The sequence below is a fragment of the Haliotis cracherodii genome, unplaced genomic scaffold, assembly GCF_022045235.1.
Source record: "Haliotis cracherodii isolate W230 unplaced genomic scaffold, xgHalCrac1.p SCAF_6, whole genome shotgun sequence".
Lineage (NCBI taxonomy): Eukaryota > Metazoa > Mollusca > Gastropoda > Lepetellida > Haliotidae > Haliotis > Haliotis cracherodii.
The window spans coordinates 32,046,903-32,074,655 of NW_027266319.1; the positions used below are offsets into that span (position 1 = coordinate 32,046,903).

General features: G+C 40.5%; 1 protein-coding gene across 1 annotated transcript in view; it reads left to right on the forward strand.

The window, feature by feature from the left end:
- Positions 1 to 590: 590 nt before the first annotated feature.
- Positions 591 to 27,753, forward strand: part of LOC139445423 (uncharacterized) — a 31,922-nt gene continuing 4,759 nt past the window's right edge. Inside the window, exons 1-9 of the mRNA XM_071226569.1 lie at positions 591 to 855; positions 17,310 to 17,399; positions 17,980 to 18,087; positions 19,639 to 19,723; positions 22,792 to 22,853; positions 23,147 to 23,200; positions 23,425 to 23,511; positions 25,963 to 26,045; positions 27,053 to 27,132. Coding sequence (XP_071082670.1) covers positions 748 to 855; positions 17,310 to 17,399; positions 17,980 to 18,087; positions 19,639 to 19,723; positions 22,792 to 22,853; positions 23,147 to 23,200; positions 23,425 to 23,511; positions 25,963 to 26,045; positions 27,053 to 27,132 — 757 coding nt within the window. The 5' untranslated portion in view covers positions 591 to 747. The remainder of the gene's footprint in view (positions 856 to 17,309; positions 17,400 to 17,979; positions 18,088 to 19,638; positions 19,724 to 22,791; positions 22,854 to 23,146; positions 23,201 to 23,424; positions 23,512 to 25,962; positions 26,046 to 27,052; positions 27,133 to 27,753) is intronic.

Consider the following 27,753-nt stretch of genomic DNA (forward strand, 5'->3'; position numbering starts at 1 on the left):
ATAATGTCACGTGATACAATCAAGATCGATCAGTAAAGATCGATGAGAAGTCGTGCGAATGAGACGTGAACGTATTGACAAATATCTGCCATGGGAAAGCATTCAGATGTTAGATTATATAGCAACTAGCGTCCATTTATGCAGCTTTTATCGAGACAAGCTAAATGGACCGATATTGATTTTGACAGATCGGTTTAGACTATTGTTGACACTAACCAGCCTACTCCAGTTATTTACAATACACTATAGTTACCACAATCCTTACACCCGATACCCCTATATGCTAGTGGACTCGACCAACCCGAAAGAAAGTAATTTGTTTTTGTGTTTAATTGTCAGCGAGCAAACAGCAAAAGGAATTACATGTATTCCATTATATACAGGAATACTATTATCTGATAAGTCAACCCGCCGCCGGCTTGGCGTGAAGAAATCTCGACCCTGTGTACTTAGTAAATGTTTCCAATACGTCGCCACACACACCTAGACCTAATCAATACTCGGGTAGAGAAAGTTGGCTTGAATGAAAGCAACGGAGCATAAAGCTTCGTCCGGGGTATTGTCAGATTACAACCAATACGAACGTCTTGGGGCGAACGTCAGCTGTGGTTGATAAAGCGTGGTGTTTAATCCAGCTCGACGCAAGCCCTGTTAGTCCGCGAGAGTGAAATCTGCAAGTTGCCTGTCGGGAATCTCAGCTGACATAAGGTGTGAAATCAACGATAAGGTTTCGGATTTACTGCCAAGATGTCCAGGTGCAAGTGGAACTTTTCTACCTTAGATGAACTGCACAAGACGGCCAATGTCACTCTCAAGTTAGCTATGATTAATGAGCGCTCTAAGCGGTGGGGGAAGGTAAGAATTGTTTTTATATATGATATATGTTTTGTCGGTTTGTTTGTTGTTTAACGCCGCGCTCAGCAATAGTCCAGCTATGTGACGGCGGTCTGTAAATAATCGAGGCTGGACCAGACAGTTTAGTGATTGACATCATGTTCATCGATCTACGCAATTGGGATACGATGACATGCATCAACCGAGTCAGCGAGCCTGACCACGAGATCCCATTAGTCGCCTCTGACGACAAGCATTCGCCATTTATGATATATGTACATGCATAGGATCTTAATTTATGGGATGTGGTTGCTACCGGTAGGGCAGGACATTCTTATACTTTTCGTGGACATTGATCCATTCATATAATTTTCAACGTTTTTGTCTTTTATGCTTCATTGAATCCTATTTCGGCGGATAATCAAGATTGGTTATTTTATGGCGTTGACGTGGTATATACACACAGTATGGTTTAGGGTGAATGAATGTTTTCGCGCTTGTATCCACCCCCAACCCCCAGCCAAACCCCAACCCCCACCCCCACACCCCACACCCCCTGGTTTAATTGTCGTGTCAGTTATTGAGGTATGCTAATCTTGTTACTTGAATTTATACATGTTCTTTTTTGTATTGTGCCGGTAAATATAGTACATGAAGACATGGTTTAACGACCGCCTCCGTGGTCTAGTGGTAGAGCGTCCGGCCGGGGAGCGGAAGGTCGGGGGTTCGATCCCCGGCTGCGTCATACCGACGATACTTGTTGTTACTCTCTTAATATGGCATCCGGCATTAAGGGGTTTACACAAGGACTGGTCTGCTACTGTGTGGGTATTCATGTTTAACTGCGGCATGGTATCACAGTGTTGTTTGTTTATTTGTTGTCTAACGCCACACTTAGCAATATTCAAGCTATATGACGGAGGTCTGTAAATAATCGAGTTTGGGACCAAACAATCTATCATGAAAATCGATCCACGCTATTGGGAAACGATGACATGCATCAACCAAGGCAGCTAGCCTGACCACCCGATCCCGTTAGCCGCCTTGTACGACAAGCATGGATTGCTGAAGACCTCTTCTACCCCGTATCGTCACGGGTTGGTATCTCAGTGATCTAGCATTATAAATCGGCATTATTCCGGACGAGTACAAACAGACACACACACACACACACACACACACACACACACACGCTATATAAGTGCAATAATCTTCGACGCGACGTTAAACCCCGTTTCACCTCACCTCACCTTGGTCTAACTGTATTCACAAATACGTGTCCAAGGAAACATGGCTAAAAAAATTAAACCTGTCCCGCAGCGTTGTATATCTGATATTGCCATCTGTGGCGAAAGTCGAATTGAATATTTATCTCAAAAGAATCAGATTAAAAAAATACGGTATTCATTCCAATTTTAGCATAACTTGCAAAACAGGATCAACCTCGTTGATCCAGAAAACCCACTACAGAGAATTACTGTTGGACGTCTATATATATTTCTCAAAAGAAGTTAACACCCGATTCTTTCATGTTACTATAATAAATGTGTCATACCATGACAGACTAACTATAGTACTAGGAACAAATCGGGTATTCTTTAACAGTAACTCCTTTTGAGTAGTATATTTGTAAATGTAAATACGGTAAAATACGGTTATAACGAACTCAAAGGGACTACTAGTTTTAGTTCGTTATAACCGTAGTTCGTTATAAGCATATATACAGCATAACTACAGCAAATAGTCGGGACCAAAAAGTAAGTTCGTTATATCCGTCAGTTCGTTATAAGCGTGTTCGTTATAACCGTAGTTTACTGTAATACCATACCAAGGATTCATTAATCTAGTAATGTGTTAATCTGCATAATTACACTGGGAACTCCGCCGTCTGAATAAACGGAGTTTTCCTGTATGGCAATGATATGACGGCAATACCAGTTGGGGAGGATTTATAATGTTAACACTGTTAAAGTGATGTACCATGCTTTCTTAATGGAATTCCACATAACAGTAGTTCCTTGCTCGTTGTATACCCACCACCGGATAACTGTTCATGTTGTTTCTCAACCATGTCTAAATAACAGAAAAAAACCATTAAAATAAAGCAATAAAATAAAAAACAACAACTAATAAACAAAAACTAAAAATGTGTCATTTGTAAATAGTGGTAAGATCTTCTGGTCTATTTTACAGAATTAATTTATTTCGAATGTTTAATTTTTATATATACTTTTTTTAGTCGCTATATGGTTGAAATAATGCCGATGCGACGTGAAAGTTTAACTCACGTACCATAATTGACAATGTTTTATTTATTGAGTCATACATGTTAAACGCTTAGAAGACATTGATTATAGTGTTATTCTAGACAGTGTTTCAGTTTCGGTAAGTCTTTTTCTTTGTTGCCCGACATGGCCTTGCAGCGTAAACCTAAAACTGAATTCGAATTAATCTAACAAGATAGAACACATGGCTACGATCAACTGGAGGGCCTAGTTCAGGGCTACGCCTGTTCTTTCATACTTCCACAGACTTGTGTTTTGTGGAATGGGACCCTGACTTCTATTGAGACTCGAGCATTTCTACGGAAGCCTTCTAGGGCCATTTGTTTGGTTTTTTATTTTTTCTTGAAATTTCAAGATGTTATATGTTGAAATTTCTAGATACTAACTTAAAATTTCAAGATACATACTAAGTTGAAATTAAAAGATAATGGCCCGAAAAGGCTTCCATATATTTTGCTTTTTATGAAATATTTTTCAGCTTGACTGTCACATAAAGCAACATTTACAAAACGTTGGTTATCAAGTTCATAAACAAAATATGTACTACTTCATACCAATGTTACTGAATGAATCACGTGTATGCAATACCAGCGTTCGCTTGTGTTAATCCTGCCTTAATCCTTCTCCAATGTATTTAGCAACTTTATGTAATGATGTTTACAAAGATTAATTTGGCATACGCCATCTCAATGCAATGGATTCTTACACGAATATTCAACATTGTTTACCAATATTATTTTGTCATACATGTTTAGTTCTCTCTATGTTATGGACTTACTTCAAATGTTACTAAATCAAGTTGTAACGACATTGTCAGGATTTCACTGGCACATTATGTCAACATTCTAAACGATTTCTTAAATCATTCCGAAATATGTATTCACTGACGGGAGTAATGACGTTGGTAATCCACCTATCAGATTTTATCGCTGGAGTGGTAACATTCCGTCATGTGGAGACATTCCGGTCCTAATCCTCCGTTATACTGGCTGGATTGACTGCAACTGGAGCTTTGTTTAATGCCACAGCCAGCTATAGTCCAGCGAAATCACATTGGCCTGTAAATAATCGAGTCTGGACCATTATAAACAAGGCATGGGCCTTGATATCGGAGTATAATCACACGTAATCAGCCTGGTAGGCGTTTTATCCGCCATTACGAGGGGTACTGGGGTGAGTGAGTTGGGTTTAACGCCGCTTTTAACAGTATTCCAGTCATATCACAGCGTGTCAGCTTAATGTGGGAGGAAAGCCCGAAGTGATGTAGGTGTCAGACGTTTACCACTTCGGTGAAACCCACGAGCAGGGATATGGTGCTGACAAACCTAGAAACATAATTGGGGCGAACCGGGATTCGAACCCACAATCGTAGGTTTCTGGCGTGTCCAAGGGACGCAACTCTGCAAAGCGAATCGCGACGCCTTAGACGACTGGGCCACCCGTGCCTCTCACGAGCAGTACTAAGGGACCTCTTTGTGTATACATGTATATATACTCAAGCGTGGATTGATTGAGATCCCATGTTAATACAGTTGCTGGTACACTCAGTTTCGTAGAATATATGAGTTTTTTTCAGAAACAAGCAGCTACATTTACATTGAAAAAGAGACCCAGTGATATGCGAATTTCTGAACCTGAGGAAAATCTAGACTTGCTTCATTTAGGGGCATAGCATAACAGTAAGGTTTGGGCGAAAGGGAAAATAATATGGTTTGGGGACCGTGAGACAGGCTAAGTTGTTGGCAATGACCTGGTTTAAAGATGACCTCAACGAGAGCCAGTTGGAGGAACCAACTGACCAGTATGAGATGAAAGAATGATTTCCATTACATATACCCTGTATATAATGCTACCACAATTCCAACTGATCAATCGGCATAAGAAACAGTTTGGGGTTATCTACCACTAAAATGTTAAAGAACATGGCATGACAGGGCGCCAGCTTCCACCTGATATGAGGTGCAGCAATGTACAGTTCAGAGTTGCGTGCCTTAGCCATGCCAGGATCCGGTGGTCTTGAGTTCGAATCCAAATTGACCAACTTGCGAATTTCGTCATGTCGGGTTTGCTTCCCACATTAGCTGAAATACAGAGATATCACTCAACTCTTTTCAAAGCCACCTCGAGGGGCGGTCGGGTTCTAGCCTAGTGGTTAAAGCGTTCGCTCGTCACGCCGAAGACCCGGGTTCGATTCCCGACATGGGTAAAATGTGTGAAGCCCATTTCTGGTGTCCCCCGCAGTGATATTGCTGGAATATTACTAAAAGGTGCGTAAAACCAAACTCACTCACAGTCACTCAAAGCCACCTCGAACCCCAACCTCCATAGCAATGAAACCCATTCTGACATTGTTCAGCGGTAAAGGTATATACCAACAGTCCTCTGTGCTTTTAGTTTCCAAATACCCGAGAGTATGTAACTGAAAATATGGTATCAACCAGTACCCCCACCCGGCAAATCATTACAATGTCATGTATGTCATAATTCATATTAATGTCATTTTGATAAATGCTAAACAAAAAAGTTAGGGATAATAAAAATTTGGGGGGATGTTATTTATGAAATTGTGTGCCCAGTTTGCACTGCCAAAATATCTTCCAAAGCATATTCATGATCCCAAACTGTTTGTACAGCATATAAAGTTACGCTTTCGATAAGGTCGGTGCCTGACATTTTCCGATCTGCTAAAAACTTAAAGAGCATATACAAGCTATGACTGACAATGTTTCCTTCCGTGAGTGCACCTGCGCACCACCTGGTGGGTGACATAAACTAAACATTTCCAAATATGGACATGTTCTTTTTAGAAATGCACCTGGCAGTCATGCAAAGCACGTTTTGCACGAAATAAAAACCTGTATTATTGTGACTGGCACTTGTCAGCGTGCATTTATGGAACATAGACGAAACTGCCTGAATATTTTGATAAACCTTAATTCTTTTCGATTTTGAAGATTAGAAACAAAAATAATTAATTATTCTATGTTAATGATAATGTAAAGTTGATGTTGTGGAAGGTTGTGTATTCTATGTGATATACACGCACCGTTTCAAATAGAATTGGGCGGAATAAAATCTAAATTTCTTAACATCAAAATAACAACAGGTGCTTCTCCGAAAAATATATTTAGTCCTGCTTGTGACGTGTCTTTGTGTATATGTGTACTGTCAATATGTAAATATAAATAAAATAATTATATGTAATCCTTGAAACTATTTATTAAGAAAAATGAAACATGTTATGTACGGTCTTTTCTCAATGAGTGAGTAACATTATTTTGGCTCCCCGTCGTGTCGTAGTTTCCTAATGAATAAAAAACACGATCTACATCTAATTATATAGTTTGTTTGATTTATTTGCAATCCTTATACAATCTAGACAAATGCGTAATCAATCTTCTCTTCAATGTGCATTTAGACATTTGTATCAATATTCCCATTTATAAAATGTTTATAGTAGAGAGGAATTAGCCTTGAACGACATAAATTACATAGATGTGTGCGAAAGAGCATATTTAGGTTGGTATCAAGCATGATGGTGGATTGACGGCGATCGATAACGACAATTTAACCGTTATTTAAAACTAACATGTTTAGAGAAAAAAGTTAATACAAGTTAGCACATGCATGTTTAACAGCTGATTTATTCACAGCTATTTAGAGAATAACAAACGAGCTACGAGGAATGACGGATTATCTGTCCCTAGATATAGAATGGTGTTAATCCCGGGCTTTTGGTTTGTTTGTTTGGGGTTTTTTTTTGTTTAACGCCGCACTCAGCAATATGCCAGCTATATGACGGCGGTCTGTAAATAATCAAGTCTGGACCAGACAATCCAGTGAACATTGATCCACGCAATTGGGATACGATGACATGCATCAACCAAGTCAGCGAGCCTGAGCACCCGATCCTGTTCGTCGAAACTTACGACAAGTATAGTCGTCTTTTACGACAAGCATGGGTTGCTGAAGACCTATTCTACCCCGGATCCTCACGGGTCGTGCTTTTGGTGAGGGACTACAAGCATTTCATTCACGGGGACAGATAATACGTACTGAGTTTCAAGTAGGTTATTGTATATATATTAACTCATTGACATTTTAAGAGTTTAAATGAAGAAAAACTTATGAAATGTTAACCCTAGATATGAACGTCATTGAAGCAAGTTTTTTGTTAAGATGATGTCATTTAATCAATTTCTGACGTCATGAACAATGTATTACGTCAAGAATGAAGCACTGTGACGTATTATGTCTTCAATTGAGAAATCAGCATTGAGCTAAAATACGCATGTGCATATATGGGAAAGTTATTACACACAATTATTCTACCCTTATGGGTAATATTTCCCAAATATCCACCGGCATTTATTTATGGATCTTGACATATGGAGCCAGTTAATTTGACTATAATGTATGTTCGATATTAAGAAATCACCATAAATAACCTTCAATAACTCATACACTCGTTGACAATAATTTATAGCTGTATTATAAACAACCCCTGACATTATCTCTCACTGCATAACCTACCTCCTTCTGTCATATTCAGTGTGACCATAACTCATTTTCTTACAATCACCTTGACCTTGGTAGGGTTAGATTCAATAGACGACCTATATACACCCAAAGACTGCATTTTCTTTAATGTAATATAAGGGTAACGCTATTTTTCAGGGCATTATCATTTGCAGAACCCCGAGGTCTTCCATTAACTGCCCGACGAAGGAGGGCAGTTGAAAAGACCGAGGGCTTCTGCAAATGAAATGCCCTGAAAAATAGCGTTACCGTTGTTATCGCTAAAATGGATGGAATTTGTTATCAAATAAAAAGAAACAACAATGTCGACTTTGAAACATTTACTGCAATCAACACGAATGTCACTGACCCACTTTTACAAATATGGAAACGTCATAGAACAAACCAGATGACGTCACTATTGAACGTTACGTCACCTATCCCTATCCTATGACGTCACCTAACAACGGGCGTGATAATGGCCCGTCGTCAAGTAATATGAGGGCATTATCAAGTTACAGTGGCCCGCTCATTTCTGATAACATGCGGGCGTTTTTATGATAATTCTATCCATTTTAGCTATAATATGAAATAAAGGAAAATTAGTCTTATCACAAAATGATTTTTTATATATTAGCAACACCTACAGTACAGGGTGTATCGGGAAGATTAAACGGACTTGTTTTTCCTACAAGCTCACTTATCCTCGAAGATCGAAGATCGATACGATCAAAGCCAAACACGATAACAGTAATTCCAGTCTTGGCGTTCTATATCATATCATACACAGGTGCGGGCCAGTTGGGTTCGTTGAGGTCACTGGCTTCCTTTCTAAGGTTAGAGCATGACCTGTTATTGTTTCATAAAGAGAAAAGAAACTTCACGTTTAATCGATTCACGGCGTTTGTTAAGCCAAGAAACATAAATACCTTTCTATACATATGAATGCTATTATGTGTTTCTTAGCCGTCTTGTGGATCAGTAAAACGCAGATCGACTATATGTCAAGGAGATGGTCTTATCTACATCGATAATGCTAAAGAACATGACATCAGTTTTCCATCACGTTTAGCTGGTTTTACATAAGGGGTGGTAAGGTAGTCTGGTGGTAAAAGCGTTAGCTCGCCACGCCGTGCAGCCGGGTTCTATTGGGTACAATGTGTGAGGCCCATTCTTTGTGTCTCCTGCCTGGATGTCATTGAATATTGGTTAATGCGGCGTAAAACCTTACTCGTTCGTCCACATTTTCAAGAACATCTCTTTCCCCCCTTAATACCATGCGTTAGACACTCGGGTGACATTTATAAGGGTAGGGGTGGGGTGGGGTGGTCGGGTGTTTCGGTGTGTTTCCGGGATGGGGGTGGGGGGTAGTTTGGGGGTTGGGGGTTGTTTAAGAAAGGGTATGCTTTCATCCAACACATGTTGACATGCAATCTCTTCTCTTTGGATTTTTTTTTATATGTTTAAGGGGCATCGTACAACATTCATTCACACACTTATGAATCATCAATCATTGTCCGAGGTCGGAAATGGCCATAGAGTTCACCCACAAGGAAGCCAGTGGGTTACACGTCTATAAAATCATTTTAAGTATCAATTCACTAACGTCTGTAACTTGCTTGAGCAAACATGTGATGGGTACAGGAAGGAGTTATATAAATTACTTACCCATAGGGGGATCGTGGAACAGTCGGTGTTGACAGTTGCTGACATTTAATTGTGACGTGAGGTCAGGTGGTATATAAACTCTCTTATTGTGGTATGTCTCTCTCTGGCGTTTGTTTATGCCAGATGTTGTCACCTTTCAACCTTTCAAATACTTTCCAGTGTGTAAGTGTGGCTTGTTTACTGGGTGGCAACCTCTGGGTGTCCTGCGAACACCCCTCTTAATACTTGATACATGTATATATTTTTTGCATGCCAGTATAACGTGATTTAACAGAATGTTAGAGTTTTACCAAAGTACAACAGAGCATTTTGTAAATGTAAATCTTCCTGTGAACACCTGTTTATATTGTATTTATGAAGCATGATCCTCGATTGAACCCATGTACAAGCCACGAGTGACAATGTTTCCTTCCGCGAGTAAACCCGTGAAGACCCGGTTTAGAATAGGTCTTCAGCAACCCATGCTTGTCGTAAGAGGCAGCAATGCTTGTCGTAAGAGGCGACTAACGGGATCGGGTGATCAGGCTCGATGACTCGTTTGATGCATGTCATCGTATCCCAATTGCGTAGATCGATGCTCATGATTTCAATCACTGGCCTGTCTGATCCAGACTCGATTATGTACAGACTGCCGTCATAATGCTAGAATATTGCTGAGTGCGGCGTTAAACAACAAACAAACAAACTTGAAACCAACACAGATATCTATAATATCACTAAGTACTGTTGGTGTATTTTCCGTAAGGTATAAAAGTTACTTTGAGGGACGCAGACGAATTTCAAATGTACGAAGAACTGTATTATGAACTGACAACCCAACGGCAAGGTATAACAGATATTATTAATAATCAAACCACACTGGTCAAGTCGACGATAAAGGCCGGTCAGAGTTACCACGGGTCGGTGATAAATAACCCCTTCAGCTCTTCGCCATGACGTTATTAACGTCATTTATTCACCGTGACGTCAGAGACCCAGTCAATATCAGGTGGATTCAGGGTGAAGTGAAATTAATGATAGGACATGTGGATTTATCACAGGTCAAATTACTCTAACCCGAAACTAATAAATGGCTGTACATGTACAATGTAGAAAAAACAAACCGTCCTTTTAAGTGTTTGAGCATGTTGAATCTTTTATTGACAAAGTATGCTTACTGGGATTCGTACGACGCCGTGTATGTAGTTTCAACAAGATGGTTGAGCCATTTTAGCTTATTAAATAATATCATTTGAGATTGTATGTTTTTCAGCATGGAAAAGATTAACTTTGTTTCTGTGTTACTTTATAAAATGTATCTACCCTTGGCGTGTAAATACGTGTTGTCAATAACGGCCCAAACCGCCCTACCAATACTATAATACACCACTGGGGACTAAGTCACACCTACAAATACACTATAGAGCGGAATAGTGTGTTGAAGGGGCGATTACGTGAACACGCACTTTCATTGATTGTTTCGATAAAACAGGATCAATTATTTAGCCGTATAACCTGCCAGTCGGACAGGTAAACAATGAAACTACACCAGTTAAACCTAATACATATTAGTGTTCGATTATGAAATACCGACATGTGTCACATGAATAGAGATGTGATTCATAGCCGGGATTTGAATGACATGGTGTCGATTTAATGAGCGACATGGTATTAACGGTACAAATATTCCCTCGGATACGTTCTAGCTTACACAACAATCCATAATCGCTAAATCATTGCCGAATAAAGCAGTTAGTATGGTCTCAAGCATAGTGGTGAAGCAATAAACAATTTAAAGTACATCTTAAAATGAGTCGCTTTAACATGCGTATGTCAATTTCAATGGCTATAGATCTACAGTAGTCGATTTCACTCAACGACGCTCGAGCTGTCACTTTGAATTTGATGTATGGTGTACAGAAACTGAAATGCAAACTGTTCATGAAAGATATATTTGTCTGTTTATTCGTGTGTGCTTGTGTGTAGTGAGTATACGCGAAAGATAAGCTTTTCTTATGTATATTATTATACACTGAGCATGCTAAAATCACGACGGAGAGCACATGATATCACGTGAGTGCTACCACTGAAACCAAATAAGGAGGTCCAATGATAAATATAAATAAAAATGTTTTTAAAAAAACCCGTTTTCAATCTTGGATGATTTATACCTTATTCCATAGTGTAGTATGTGTATCTAAAAACTCAAAAATGATTTAAAGTTAAGTATTTCGATTATTATTCTATGGACATTAACACATTGTCATGAATGGTGAAATATAGCTCAAAATGTACGTTATCTGCCAACTGTAGATTTCTTCTTTTATATAGATCACACAAAAAGATTACTGAATATTTACTCATAGACTTGCTGTGGGTATTCTTCTATTGCAATAGTTAAAATAGCTCCCGCGATGTTATTAAGATAATCATACGACTACTGTAATTATTAAAAGTGCGATTGTATGGTGAATATTTATACTTCCCGAACTATTTGAATGTCTTTATTTGGCATTATGTCAAGGCTGAATTTGTCCTGCTTCATTTGAATTTTTTAATTCAATAATTCATTAGGATGAAGGGGGTAGGGGTAGTGTGACGGCGGGGTATGTGGGGTGATGAAGGTTTGATATGAAGTTAGTGGGTGAGTGAGTTGGATTTTACGCCGCTGCGAACAATACTTCGGTCACATGACAGCGTTTCAGCTTACATTTTGGAAAGCCCAAAGTAACACGATGTTACGAATAAACATCTTCTAAACGGATATCTACATGTCTCGTTTTTTTATTTTGAATAAAATCAAAACTTATGAAAAGTGTTGAATATCATTACTTGTTATTCACTACATCTGACGAAGCAACCAATAGTCAAGTAATGTATTGAGTTCAACGAACCGTAACTTATCGAGATATAGCCATTGTACCGTGACCAAATAAAATACATCGACTATTCTATCAATCTCGCCAATAAAGACACCTGGCCTCATTCCGCAAAGTGATCGTAGCTCTCCGACTGCCGTACGTCTATGTTAAAATTGGGGCGGTCGGGTAGCCTAGTGGTTAAAGCGTTCGCTCGTCACGCTGAAGACCCGGGTTCGTTTCCCGACATGGGTACATTGTGTGAAGCCTATTTTGGTGTCCACCGCCGTGATATTGCTGAAATATTGCCAAAAGCGGCGTAAAACCATACTCACCTACTATGTTAAGGTTAAAGTTACGATAACCTTTGCGCTATGATCGGTTTGTGGAACGGGTGCCTGCGATTGTGAAAATATAAAATCACACCTACCTCATATTCTTTCAACATAGGTTGGAAAAACGTCTGTTTGATCGATCATACAACTGTTCATGATTTGACATGCGGGGAAGAATAAACACACACGCTCAAGTAACAAATGAAAGACGTGACAACCTTTCCCCGGAAGCAGGAAAATTAAACGTTTTGTATTCTCTCAAACATTATTGTATCTGTTAACACACGTTTTTCCTTGTTTTATTATGTTAAAATGCTTGCCGGTGTCACTTTTATCTTTTATGCGAGCCGAAATACATTTCCATGAATGCCATGCAGCTTTTGCTGAGCGTAAGTCACGTGACCAATACACGCCCTGTCTGCTTGTCGGGAGTTGAGCAACACGGTAGCCCCCTCCAGCTAATCACCCCCCTCCTTCAGGGCCTGACACCCTTTTAACGCGTTGCCAACTTACAGCACATGTCGTGCATCGAACTGTTTAAACGACTCTCGGGTAAAACAACAGGTTCATATTCCATTTCCTATAATCCATACTTTGAACCTAACCTTCAAAGTAGTCTTAACCCGGAGAAGTATGCGGTTCATAGACGTGTGTAGATGCCAGACAGGAGTTTATTTAGCATACGTCGATAAATTTATACTTTAATTTCCTTCCTATAGTTTGTAAGTCCAACTTTAATAAGAATACCTGCGTGAACTGTTTTTCTCAAGTAATGTTTCTCAGTGAATTCAGTTTTATTGCTTTTTAAGTATAGGACACGGATATTGTAATTATAAACACAACATGATAGGACTACCTTACTTTGACGCGAAGGCACGGATGTACTCACTTTGTATGTCATGTAACAACACAGTCGGTACTCACTTTGTATGTCATGTAACAACATAGTCCGTACTCACTTTGTATGTCATGTAACAACACAGTCGGTACTCACTTTGTATGTCATGTAACACCACGTAGTCCGTACTCACTTTGTATGTCATGTAACAACATAGTCCGTACTCACTTTGTATGCCATGTAACAACACAGTCGGTACTCACTTTGTATGTCATGTAACAACATAGTCCGTACTCACTTTGTATGTCATGTAACACCCCATAGTCCGTACTCACTTTGTATGTCATGTAACAACACAGTCGGAACTCACTTTGTATGTCATGTAACAACACAGTCCGTACTCACTTTGTATGTCATGTAACAACATAGTCCGTACTCACTTTGTATGTCATGTAACAACACAGTCCGTACTCACTTTGTATGTCATGTAACAACATAGTCCGTACTCACTTTGTATGTCATGTAACAACACAGTCGGTACTCACTTTGTATGTCATGTAACAACACAGTCGGTACTCACTTTGTATGTCATGTAACAACATAGTCCATACTCACTTTGTATGTCATGTAACAACACAGTCGGTACTCACTTTGTATGTCATGTAACAACATAGTCCGTACTCACTTTGTATGTCATGTAACAACATAGTCCATACTCACTTTGTATGTCATGTAACAACACAGTCGGTACTCACTTTGTATGTCATGTAACAACATAGTCCGTACTCACTTTGTATGTCATGTAACAACACAGTCGGTACTCACTTTGTATGTCATGTAGCAACACTGTCGGTACTCACTTTGTATGTCATGTAACAACACAGTCCGTACTCACTTTGTATGTCATGTAACAACATAGTCCGTACTCACTTTGTATGTCATGTAACAACACAGTCCGTACTCACTTTGTATGTCATGTAACACCATAGTCCGTACTCACTTTGTATGTCATGTAACAACACAGTCCGTACTCACTTTGTATGTCATGTAACACCATAGTCCGTACTCATTTTGTTTGTCATGTAACACCATAGTCCGTACTCACTTTGTTTGTCATATAACAACATAGTCCGTACTCACTTTGTATGTCATGTAACAACACAGTCGGTACTCACTTTGTATGTCATGTAACAACATAGTCCGTACTCACTTTGTATGTCATGTAACACCACATAGTCCGTACTCACTTTGTATGTCATGTAACAACACAGTCGGTACTCACTTTGTATGTCATGTAACAACACAGTCCGTACTCACTTTGTATGTCATGTAACAACATAGTCCGTACTCACTTTGTATGTCATGTAACAACATAGTCCGTACTCACTTTGTATGTCATGTAACAACATAGTCCGTACTCACTTTGTATGTCATGTAACAACACAGTCGGTACTCACTTTGTATGTCATGTAACAACACAGTCGGTACTCACTTTGTATGTCATGTAACAACATAGTCCATACTCACTTTGTATGTCATGTAACAACACAGTCGGTACTCACTTTGTATGTCATGTAACAACATAGTCCGTACTCACTTTGTATGTCATGTAACAACACAGTCGGTACTCACTTTGTATGTCATGTAGCAACACAGTCGGTACTCACTTTGTATGTCATGTAACAACACAGTCCGTACTCACTTTGTATGTCATGTAACAACATAGTCCGTACTCACTTTGTATGTCATGTAACAACACAGTCCGTACTCACTTTGTATGTCATGTAACACCATAGTCCGTACTCACTTTGTTTGTCATGTAGCAACACAGTCGGTACTCACTTTGTATGTCATGTAACAACACAGTCCGTACTCACTTTGTATGTCATGTAACACCATAGTCCGTACTCACTTTGTTTGTCATGTAACACCATAGTCCGTACTCACTTTGTTTGTCATGTAGCAACACAGTCCGTACTCACTTTGTATGTCATGTAACACCATAGTCCGTACTCACTTTGTTTGTCATGTAACAACACATAGTCCGTACTCACTTTGTATGTCATGTAGCAACACAGTCGGTACTCACTTTGTATGTCATGTAACAACATAGTCCGTACTCACTTTGTTTGTCATGTAACACCATAGTCCGTACTCACTGTGTATGTCATGTAACACCATAGTCCGTACTCACTTTGTATGTCATGTAACAACATAGTCCGTACTCACTTTGTTTGTCATGTAACACCATAGTCCGTACTCACTTTGTATGTCATGTAACACCATACTCCGTACTCACTTTGTATGTCATGTAACAACATAGTCCGTACTCACGTTGTTTGTCATGTAACAACACAGTCCGTACTCACGTTGTATGTCACGTAACAACATAGTCCTTACTCACTTTGTATGTCATGTAGCAACACTGTCGGTACTCACTTTGTATGTCATGTAGCAACACAGTCCGTACTCACTTTGTATGTCATGTAACACCATAGTCCGTACTCACTTTGTATGTCATGTAGCAACACAGTCGGTACTCACTTTGTATGTCATGTAACACCATAGTCCGTACTCACGTTGTTTGTCATGTAACACCATAGTCCGTACTCACTTTGTTTGTCATGTAACAACACAGTCCGTACTCACTTTGTATGTCATGTAACACCATAGTCCGTACTCACTTTGTTTGTCATGTAACAACATAGTCCGTACTCACGTTGTATGTCATGTAGCAACACAGTCGGTACTCACTTTGTATGTCATGTAACAACATAGTCCGTACTCACTTTGTATGTCATGTAACAACATAGTCCGTACTCACTTTGTATGTCATGTAGCAACACAGTCGGTACTCACTTTGTATGTCATGTAACAACACAGCCCGTACTCACTTTGTATGTCATGTAACAACATAGTCCGTACTCACTTTGTATGTCATGTAACAACACATAGTCCGTACTCACTTTGTATGTCATGTAACACCATAGTCCGTACTCACTTTGTATGTCATGTAACACCACATAGTCCGTACTCACTTTGTATGTCATGTAACAACATAGTCCGTACTCACGTTGTATGTCATGTAGCAACACAGTCGGTACTCACTTTGTATGTCATGTAACAACATAGTCCGTACTCACTTTGTATGTCATGTAACAACATAGTCCGTACTCACTTTGTATGTCATGTAGCAACACAGCCCGTGCTCACTTTGTATGTCATGTAACAACATAGTCCGTACTCACTTTGTATGTCATGTAACAACACATAGTCCACAACACATCACATGATTGGCTGAACACAGACATTTTCCTGCAAAAATAAGCCCTAATGTTTCAAACTCTTGTTTTTGCTTAACACCGCGCTCAGCAATATTCCAGCTGTATGGCGACGGTCTGTTAATAATCGAGTCTGGATCAGACAATCCACAGATTGATATTACGAACAACGTCCCACTCCGTCGGGTACAAACTTATCAACCAAGTCTTACCACCCGAGCCATTAAATCGCCCCCTACGACCAGCACAGGTTGGTGAGAACCATTTCTAAACCGGAACCCCTCTGGGATTTTATAGATAAACCTTCCAAAGCTGAATATAGAAATACCATAATCCACCAAGCCATCGTAATCCAGGAAAACTCAACAACGCCCGTTTCCATGCACGATGCGAGCACTATTATACTTCACTGTACAGTATGAGGTTATTTCACGTGTCTAACATACATATGCTCAGCTATACGGTAAGCAGTCGTCTAAGGTGCCGTATTTCGCTATGCAGAGTTGCGTCCCTTAGGCGTGTGAGAAACCTATGATCGCAGGTTCGAATCCCAGATTCGCCATGGTTGTTTCTAGGTTTTTCAGCTCCATATCCAAGCTTCTTGTTTCACCAAAAGCAATGAATGTTTAAGAACTGCTTCACTGTAGGCATTCGTCCGACTCATTCACTCACTCATTGTCTTATATTGTGTCTGACTTCCGGTCTGTTTCCAGGTGGTCGACAGTTACCGGAAGTTGCTGTGGATGATCGACAAGGACAATCTGCCCCATGACTACGAGTCACCTGCCTCCTACTCCATGCTGGTACGTACACTGCCGTGCAGAAGAAAGTACACTCTTAAAAATTACAAAGGTTATCAAAATGTTACTAAGATGAAAAGGCCAAAATACTGCAATCGCAAGGTCAAAAACACAACTATGCTGCCCGTGTCAAATACATCACCATCGAATAGCCATTTCTTCTTTGAAGTCATTGATAGGTATTTAGAAGTTGGGAGAACATGAATATATGACACTTTTTCATGAACAACATTTTTTTAAATTCTTTTTTCGACGTTTCGGAAATATTTCTTGCTCCTTCATTAGGTGAAACGATTGAGCAAGAAGTATCTCTGAAACGTCGTACACAGAATCAAAAGTAGTTGCTATCCATAAAAAAGTGTCATGTATTCATTTCGTCTTTGTTTCATTTTTAGACACTGTCAAACATGTTATCGTCTCTCAATTGTGTGGATCGATGCTCTTACTGTCGGTTCCAGACTCGATTGACTAGAACATAGGTATTTCGTGTCCAAAACATGTCCATAACATGTCCATATCTATGTATAAATATCTATATGTGTATAGCATGCTGTGTATAATGTATATGTACCTATACCGCCAGGTGTACGAGGTCCACGCCCACCTCGGTGTAGCTTTTCAACACGTGGGGGAACACAGGAAGGCGGCCGCACAGTTCACCAAGGCCATCAACATAGTGTCCATCCCAAAGGTAACATTCACATACAGTAAACTACTGTTATAACGAACACGCTTATAACGAACTGACGGATATAACGAACTTACTTTTTGGTCCTGACTACTTGCTGAAGTCATGCTGTATATGTACTTATAACGACCTACGGTTATAACGAACTAAAATTAGTAGTCCCTTTGAGTTCGTTATAACCGTAGTTTACTGTACATAGAGAACCGAGAATGATAATTAAACTAATAACGTGAATGGAAACAAATCACACACAAGATAATGGCATACGTCATGTCTACCACGTCCAAGTGTGTCTCGTGCTACGTTGGACAAATTCAGATCCGTTAAAACATTTTAGCTGTGAAAATAGTTACTTTTTTATTGTATTGAAACATGTTGGGCACGAGCTATATATTGACAGTTGAAACTAAAAGGGATTGTTTTCAAGTTATAATTAACTGCTTGCAGTAGATGACATTTTGACAAAATGGTACGATATACATTCTAATATCAAACCCAATTATTAACTACCGTACGACGTGACCACCTCTCCCATACAGGCACATACAGTGAAACTGTAACAGTAACATCTTGGAAACAATAGCTGCGTGCTGCAATGCCAGTTTAGTTATCTTTGTTGAAAGCATATCTTGATACCAATGACATTATTTCAAAGCTTATTGAGTCTGACAGTGGCAGCAGTGGTAAGAATGGATGGGGAAAATATTTGCTAGTTCTCCTCCCTGATTCAGTTTATAGAGCTTTGTCCGAGTACATTCCCACGTATCTCAAGTTTCATGGGTTTAAGGAGCATGTCAAACCACATCCTTGTGCAGAGTTGCCTCTCTGAATCACACCAGGATCCGCTAGTCATGTGTTCGAATCCAAGATTCGCCTTCATTATGATCCTTGGTCAGTCTGCTCCATACTTCTGCTTGTGGATGTGCCCAAACGTCTAAGACCTGTATGCTATTGTCTTTCCTCCCACAGCAAGCGATTTAACAAAACTCACCCATTAGAATATATTGCAGTGCATTCGTATGGGACACCGTCTGACGGCTGTATGTAGATTTCCTTGCAAATGAGGACCGGCCATTACATGTAAGAAAGCTCGGGCCTGGTATTTTCGCTGGAGTCGGAAACTGTTTTCGGGCATTGCTTTCAAAAAATATAAACTGCAGGCCAAAGAAAGTATACACCCATGTTTTATGGTGGCTAAAAATGGAACAAACAAGAAAAGGTTATTCGATGGCGATGTGTTGTTATGGTTGCCATAGTTGTGTTTAGGACCTAAAGGTTGCAGTCTTTCGGCAACTGTCACGTTTTGACTACGATTATAATTGTTTGGTCACATCCAATTTTCAAGTTTATATGTTCTTTGCCCTGCAGTTTCCTTTTTTCTAAAAAGAAAATGTTTTTTCAGGACATCCAGCATAAACAGTGAATGATTATATTTTAAATGACCATATAAAATAGGCTGTAAAACCTGAGGTTATTATGAAGAAATTGATCTTCCCGGACTGTACCCCGGAATACGAAACAGTAGGTCCTTAATGCTGTCTTGTATTTAAACAGGGAGGATGTCTTGCTGGCTGTTTGACCAACTCCTGCTTGATGACGCCACTCTACGCCAGGAGAGCCTTTGCATATACCCGTCTTGGTAGGTCATTGAAAACCCAAGTAAACGATGCATATAAGTAAGGCTGTAACGCACCTACACCGAAACACTATTATGATTGTAAAGTTTTTGGGGAACTTAAGTCTGCTCTGGTGGTTTAGGTGATGCGCATAAAATGTTTTAATATGTAATGGCAGCCATTTTCAATTGTTGTTTCGAAGCGCAATACTTATCAGTTATTCTCATGTTGATTAGGGGCACGGATGCCCCAGTCGTCTAAGGCGCCGCGATTCGCTGTGCAGAGTTGCGTCCCTTGGGCACACCAGAAACCTATGATTGTGGGTTCGAATCCCGTTTCGGCCCGATTATGTTTCTAGGTTTGTCAGCACCATACCCGTGCTCATGGGTTTCACTGAAGTGGTAAACGTCTGAGACCTAAATCACTTCGGGCTTTCCTCCCACATTAAGCTGACACGCCGCGAAAAAGCGGCGTTAAACTAAACTCACTCACTCACTTACTTATGTTGATTAGGGACTACGGAGCGGGTCGATATTCAATATATCAGTATGCACTGCGGGTCCTCACTGAGTTTGTTTATAATGAAAAACGTTATAATATTCGGGATTAAACATAACTCGTGTAATCTGATACACCTTTTTGTCATATTTCAATGCTGTGTGTTTCGACATCGCTATGTCGTTATAGGGTATATGTACTCTACACGATGAATAAATATACATGTACACCAGAGATAGGAAACTGAAGACCGTGTGTGGCAATAGGTCATTCTAATACGCGAGCTCGTAGAAATATAGGACGGTGTCAGATATCAGACACGGTTTACGCTCCACAAGTTGTCGTTAGATGTGTACTAGTATATTGGTCTTCAGCAACCCATGCTTGTAATAAGAGGCGACTATGCTTGTCGTAAGAGGCGACTATCGGGATCGGATGGTCAGGATGCTGACTTGGTTGATGCATGTCATTGTATCCCAATTGCGTGGATCGATGCTCATGATGTTAATCACTGGATAGTCTGGTCAAGATTCGATTATTTACAGACCGCCGTCATACAGCTGAAATATTCCTGAATGCCGTGTGAAACAACAAACAAACAAAGATGTGTATATTGATATTTCACTTGCTACTCAATATCCCTGGCGCTAACTTGGGTAATATGTACCAATTGATAAAAGAAGCACATTTTGAAATTGGGTATAGGAATATAGTTGCCCATGATGTTTTCTCCGATTCGATCATTGATGATTACGGGATATGGATGTCCCAGCACCGTTGCAATTTATGGGTAGTGCGTTCATTGCCCAGACATGAGACCGTTTTCCATTTCTCATATTCTCATATGGGCACGGCTGTTGGAGGCAAGCCTTTGTCCTCGCTTCCCATATGTTGTTGCACAGCTGTAAAGACTCTACTTGAAAGCTTGAAATAAAAGCGACAAAACCCTTCCCACATTCATAAGAAATCCCTGCCAAAAACAATCAATTGTACGATTCCAACTACATCGTGAGTATGTATTTGTGAATCACAATCAAATAGCGATGATACCGGGTGTTCGCACAAAGGTGAGTGTATCCTGCCCCACCGGTGGCATCCATCACAGACACACGCAAAGGCAAGTCAATTGCCTAAAAAAAACAGGGGAACATATAGTACAATTGAAAATAGGGAATTCTATTGGACATCATTCTTGTCAGTGATACGTTGACGTCAAATTTGTCTCCCATTAAACGTTTTGAAAGCTTTACTGAGGCTTTGGACGTTATTACCTTTTTTTTAGCTTTAAAAAATACGCAACATATCGTGGCTTCACGTTTAGAATTTGAGATGGTGGTTGGCATATTTTGGAGTCGTGCGTCGTTGAATATGTTGCGTTTCTACTTATGTATGTATACTTGTGTGTATGTAGGATGATGTGTAACAGCACTTGTGAACTGACCGGTTGAATAGTTGCAGTAGTACAATACATCGATGCTAGACCTGATAAGTATACAAGGGAAGATTGTTCCACTCTTCAGAAAGAGCACTACCGAGTTCCTGAAGAGTTGCCGGAAGGACAGAGTGTCGCGAGAGGGCGATCTGCAGCTTGTGCCACATGTGTTTGATAGGTTTGAGGCCTTGTGACCAGGCTTGCCAATCAATCCGGACAATGGTCGCTTGCTCTGAGTTGGCATCAAAGACCCTGGCGCGATTATGTTGTGCGGCATCCTCCTTAAGGATGAAGTCCATTCCGATTACACCAGCATAGGGTCACACGAACACATCCAGAATGTCATCCCGGTAGCACACACCTGTCATTGCGCCCCACTGTCACTCCATAGCGGTCATGTTCGACTACGTTAGAATCCTGTAATCCTTGTCCACGCCACATTCGGACACGACTGTCTGCGAAGTGCAGGCGGTATCTTGATAGATCAATGAAAAGACCTGGAGCCCATCCTGGTCTGTTCAATTGACGTGATTTTCACTCCAATCCAAACTAGCCTGTCTGTGATGTCAGGTCAGTGGGGTGCAAATACATGCCCTCAGTGACCGGATTCCAGTCTCACAGAGACGATGACGTGCTGTCTGAGTAGAAACGTTAACGCCACTGGCGTTCCGCAGGTCATTTCTGAGTATGATGACAGTCACGAAGTGATGACGTCTTGCTGCAATCCGGAGAAACCTGTCTTCCCTGTGGTGGAACGGTGTCGACCACCTACCTGTCGCTAGGTAGCTTAACCAAACGTCTGGTATAGATTCCCTGTCCTGCTAATCACACTTTGGCTGATACCAAAGACATTTGCAACGTGACGTTGTGTTGACACTGTTTCAAACATGCCTATGCATCTGCCTAACCCTGCAGTTGGCAAACGACGTCTCTGACGCTGCAGGGGCATAAGTGCATTCAGTTGTTGCAATCCTCAGCAGCAAATGCCCATGACTGCATGCCTCTGTCCGTTCATCATGAAATTGAGGTCCTATGGAGGTTATCCAATCATCGCGTACCGGGATATTTCAATAACATCATCATCAAAACGTGATCCTTAGGGAACTGTGAGTGTATATGATCAAGTATGTTGTATTAAATATAACGTTATCACAATTTCAGGGGACATGGCTGGTGCGATGAGAGATGCTGAGAAAACAGTCGTCCTCGACAGCAGAAATCCAGTAAGACTTTTTATTAGTAACACCAGTAACTGACAATTATATGCCAGTTTGGTAATTATAGATATGATTTACTTCTCATTTAAGTACTAACTGTCCATCGTTATTGTTGTTATTATCTGTTGTAAAAGTATTTTGTTCTGAAATTCTTAAACATTACGATTTATTGATAATACGTAAACTGATTTTTAAATGCATATAATGCAATATTCAAATCACTTGGCATAATGCTTGAGCAAGATGTGTCCGGTCTAGTAGACTGCAGAGGTACATTGGCATGTCTTTATGCTTTACAGGACGTCTACTGTATCCGGGCTCTTGTTCGAGGTGCACGTGATGAAGACTCGTTGGTCAGTTTTGCTCTGTTTTAAATCAGTCGAGTAATATTTCAATGTTGGCCTTTATTATAGTGGGGTCACAGGCGAATTGTTTATATTTATCTTGGGGTGATAAAGTTAAAAATTCATTTGTATTTGTGTCTCTATTATACGACGTGTGTAATATAATATTGTAATAACGCCAACCGCTATTTTCATTGTTTAAACACATGTGTCACCTTTACCTTGACCTTCAGGCTCTCAGGGATGTTGACCACGCTCTCCGGATGAACCCAAACCACGTCTGTGCCCTCATCCTCCGTGGTGCCATCACAAGGCCCCTGGTACGTTTCTTGATGACCTTAAAACATCTTATTTTTAATAGCATTTGTGTTCATATGTACCGCTTTTTCACTGCAATGTGTCTTGTTAAAATTCATTTGCTTTGATTATTGTTGACATGACAGTTCTCATCACATATATTGAATATCCCTATGTACATGTACATGTTATGGTTAAGTCTTTGAAATAAATTAAGCCATATGCAGAAACTTAACTGTAAACAGAAGACAAAAATGTGAGCTCAGTGTCTTCAATTTTTTTAACAATAGTATTTTGAAGTTACGCTTGTTTGAGGTAATGCTTGATATAATGAGTGCTGCTTGCTTTTTACAAGAAACCCCCTTCGCTGATGGAATCACTATCTGTAACTGTAAGGAACGGTTTTTAAATCTCACCATCACACTGACGTTTTAGATGTTATTGCCCACAATCAAGTTTGCATGTCAATATTTTCACCAAGTGAGCGTTTTGCTTTTTGTTACAAGTTGTTTATAGAGTGGAGTGTTGTTTTGTGTTTTGTGTGCTGTACATTTGTTTAGTGTGCTTTGTTTGCTTGCTGTGTTAGCTGGCTCCGAACTACATCAGTGGTTCACAACGGAAGGTAACTTACTACTGCCTCGTACTGTACTAACCCGTTGTTAGGGATAGTCTCAAAAGTCTATAGTCCCTTTAGACTGTAGTAACGACATCTGAATAATTTTCTTAGCTTAGTTTATTCGCTTCTCTAAGAACAAATTTGTAAGACTTGTTTTTCAGAAATCATTTTGTGTATCTTTTCAAAACAAAAAGTGTTTTGATGACACACAGGCTGGTTGGCTTTTCAATTCTTCCCGAAGTGTCAGTGGCCCTTGTAGTAGGGTAACTGTTACTTTTTCACAATTCTGGCACGTGGAGGTCACATGGCTGCAATAATTCAGGAACCTGTACAGGGTGAAATGCTAGTTTTTGAATGATTGATATATTATAATATGGCATTTTATTGGCATTCAGAAAAAAAACCTCTTTATTAATGTAAAGCAAACGCTGTTGTGGTACTGATGTTAATGGTTCTATATATCTATATGAGACAATCGGTACTCTGAGATCACGAATATTCATATTTGTATAACGGTAAACCCGATACGCGATCAATTTGCCCGTGAATTTTTTGTTAATTTTTTTATGTAGGTCGATCTAACGGTTAACGATTATCGTTATCCTGTGACCTCACACGAACTATTACTAGGTCTCGAACCCGTGAAGATCTGGGGTAGAATAGGTCTTCGGCAACCAATTCTTGTCGTAAGAGGCGACGATGCTTGTCGTAAGAGGCGACCAAAGGGACCGGGTGGTCAGGGCTCGCTGACACTTTAGGTCAAGAGTGGGTTGGAGTTTTTACCAATCCAACCCTCTAAATCCGCCCCCGCCCAGTAAATTATGAATATGAACGATCGATGTACCTCTCATTTGTATCTAGTCTCTCAGCGCAGTCGCGTGTCCCAGTTCTAAATCGCAGTGCAGAGTTGCGTCCTCGAAGCCAATGATCTTTGGTTCGAATATGATGTTTGGCTTGTCAGGACCATACTCATGCTCGTGGGTTTCACTAACGTGGTCATCATCATCATCATCATCAACATCATCATCATTGTTATTATCATCACTATACATGTTGCTGTAAAATCATTATCTAACACTCACTACAATCAAGTAGTCTAGAATCTATTTCTGCGATTCCAACTATATTTTTAACATAAACCATTGATCACGTGTCTAAAACCTTTGAATTTAAAATTTAGATTCACACAAATACGAGTTATTTGTGTCCAAAGTTTTGCCAAGTGACAATGACAGGTGTAGTAGAGTTACCTCCCTTCAACTGTCCTCTTTCCACCGGTTCATTTTAACTCGTAATACTGTTGACAAACATCTGTTTCAGTGATGTCTGTGACAGATCCTTTATCTCTCTCTTCATCCCACATCATGTGATGCAACAAAACACCATTGACGCAAAGTGGTTTTGTACAATGTGTTTTTCCCAAAGCTATAAAATACACTCAGCTTAAATTTTCAAATAGAAGTTACATCATTTCACCTGTTTTCATATTTTCGAAATGTCCATTTATGCTTGTTCAACAAGGTAGCTTCTCCTACTGTATTTAGAGTTGAAGGCTTTACGCTTCTCAGTAAGAACACGTGTGGCCACGTTGTCGGAGACTCCTCAATTCGCAATGCAGAGTTGCCTCCCTTAGGCTTGGTCAAAATCTATTATTGCGGGTTTGAGTCCCGAATTCGCGTTAATGAAAATCCTTGCTAAAACACCATACCCGTGCTTGCGGGTGTCACCAATGTGGTAATCGTCTGCATCAGTTCAGGATTGTCTCAAGATTAAACTGACACGAAGTGATATAATTGAAATACTGTCCAAAGCGGTGCTGAACTAACTCACTCACTCAGTACACACTTGTATATTCCAGGCGGAGAGGATTGAGCCCGAGAGCCACTCCTTCTTGAATCTCACCGACTTCACACATCCCTGCATGATGGACTTCTATGACAGGTGAACATACATGCTTGTTTAGGGCCACAGCCTCCCCAAGACTGACCCTTATCAAGTTTATTAACATGAGACGCTGTGAGGTGAGGTGAAATGGGGTTTAACGTCGCGTCCGAAAATAATTACTTATATAGAAACGCACATGCACGTGTGTGGCTGCTTGTACTAGTCCGGACTAACGCCGAATTTATAGTGCTTGCCGACTGAGATACCATGCCGTAGTTTGAAATGAGTACCCCACTTAGACACAGTATACTGACCCCGAGCCGACCAGTCTTTGTTTCCGACCCTTAATGCCGAGCGCCAGGCAGGGTCACAACAAGTACCATCTTTTAACGTCTTTTGGTATGACACGAACCGAGGATCTTTCGCTCTCCGGGCGGAAGTCGACCAGTCTTTGTTTCAGACCCTTAATGTCGAGCGCCAGGCAGGGTCACAAAAAACACTATCTTTCCAACGTCTTTTGGTTTGACACGAACCAAGGACCTTTCGCTCTCCGGTCAGAAGTCGACCAGTCTATTTTTCAGACCCTTAATGTCGAGCGCCAGGCAGGGTCACAACAAGTACCATCTTTTTAACGTCTTTTGGTTTGACGCGGCAGGGGATCGAACCCCTGACCGTCCGTCTCCGGGCGGACGCTCTTCCGTCTGTCCTCACGACCAGCAAAGGCTGGTGGGAACCTCTTATAACCTGGAATCGCCGCTTTTCTATATTGTAGCAAGTAATAAATGAGGTCGTGTAGAACTCACGACCATGGACGTGGGATGAAACTCCGTGCATGAAATTGGTCTAACCCTGGAACCAGGCCGCGGCTTGATTAAATGGTTACACACAGCGACTTCAATGCAAAGTGGCCGTAGGTATTCACGGACGAAGAAGGAACGCTGTCAGTCCACGGCGCCAGCGCTGATGTTCCAGGAAATGGCGTACATACTTTACGTTCTCTCCGTGACGTACTCCCCCGAGTTCCTGCAAGTCTTCCCTACAAGACATACATTGTGTATTTCCAGGTTTCTGTTCACACTGAGTGTCCCACACACCATTATTGACATCAACCTGACACCAGACAAGCCCAGCAAGAAGCAGATATGTAAGTATGGGAGATAAATAGGATGAGATATTCAGGTAAAACATACAGGAGAGATATACAAGTCTCTCTTTAGGTAAAATCCTTCCCGCAATTATCATTATGTTTCTAGGTTTGTCAGCACCATACCCGTGCTCGTGGGTTTCACCGAAGTGGTAAACGTCTGAGACCTGCATCACTTCGGGCTTTCCTCCCACATTAAGCTGACACGCCGTAATATAACTGGAATACTGTTAAAAGCGGCGTAAAACCCAACTCACTCACTCCCGCAATTATGTGTAGCTTGATTTTGTCTCGAGGTGGCTGTCTGCGCGAGTCGTTGGCTAGTCATCCTTTGATTCCCGTAATGAGAACAAAAACGGCATGGTTGTGTCACAGGCAGAGATTTTCTAAGCCTTGTTAATATTGTTAGCTGTTGAGAAAAGGATTCATCTTTGCATCACGTTTCAACGCTATGCTATTCGTTTTGTGTCTGATTCATGGATGGGCCTGACCGTGGTTCCAGTGCCCTCGAGTCCGTCCCTTGATACTTCGAGTGGCCAATAGAGGTGAAGCAGTGGAATCAAGTTTACTTTTAGAGACTCGCAGCACACTCCAACGCGGTATGATTTCGCATAACTAGGT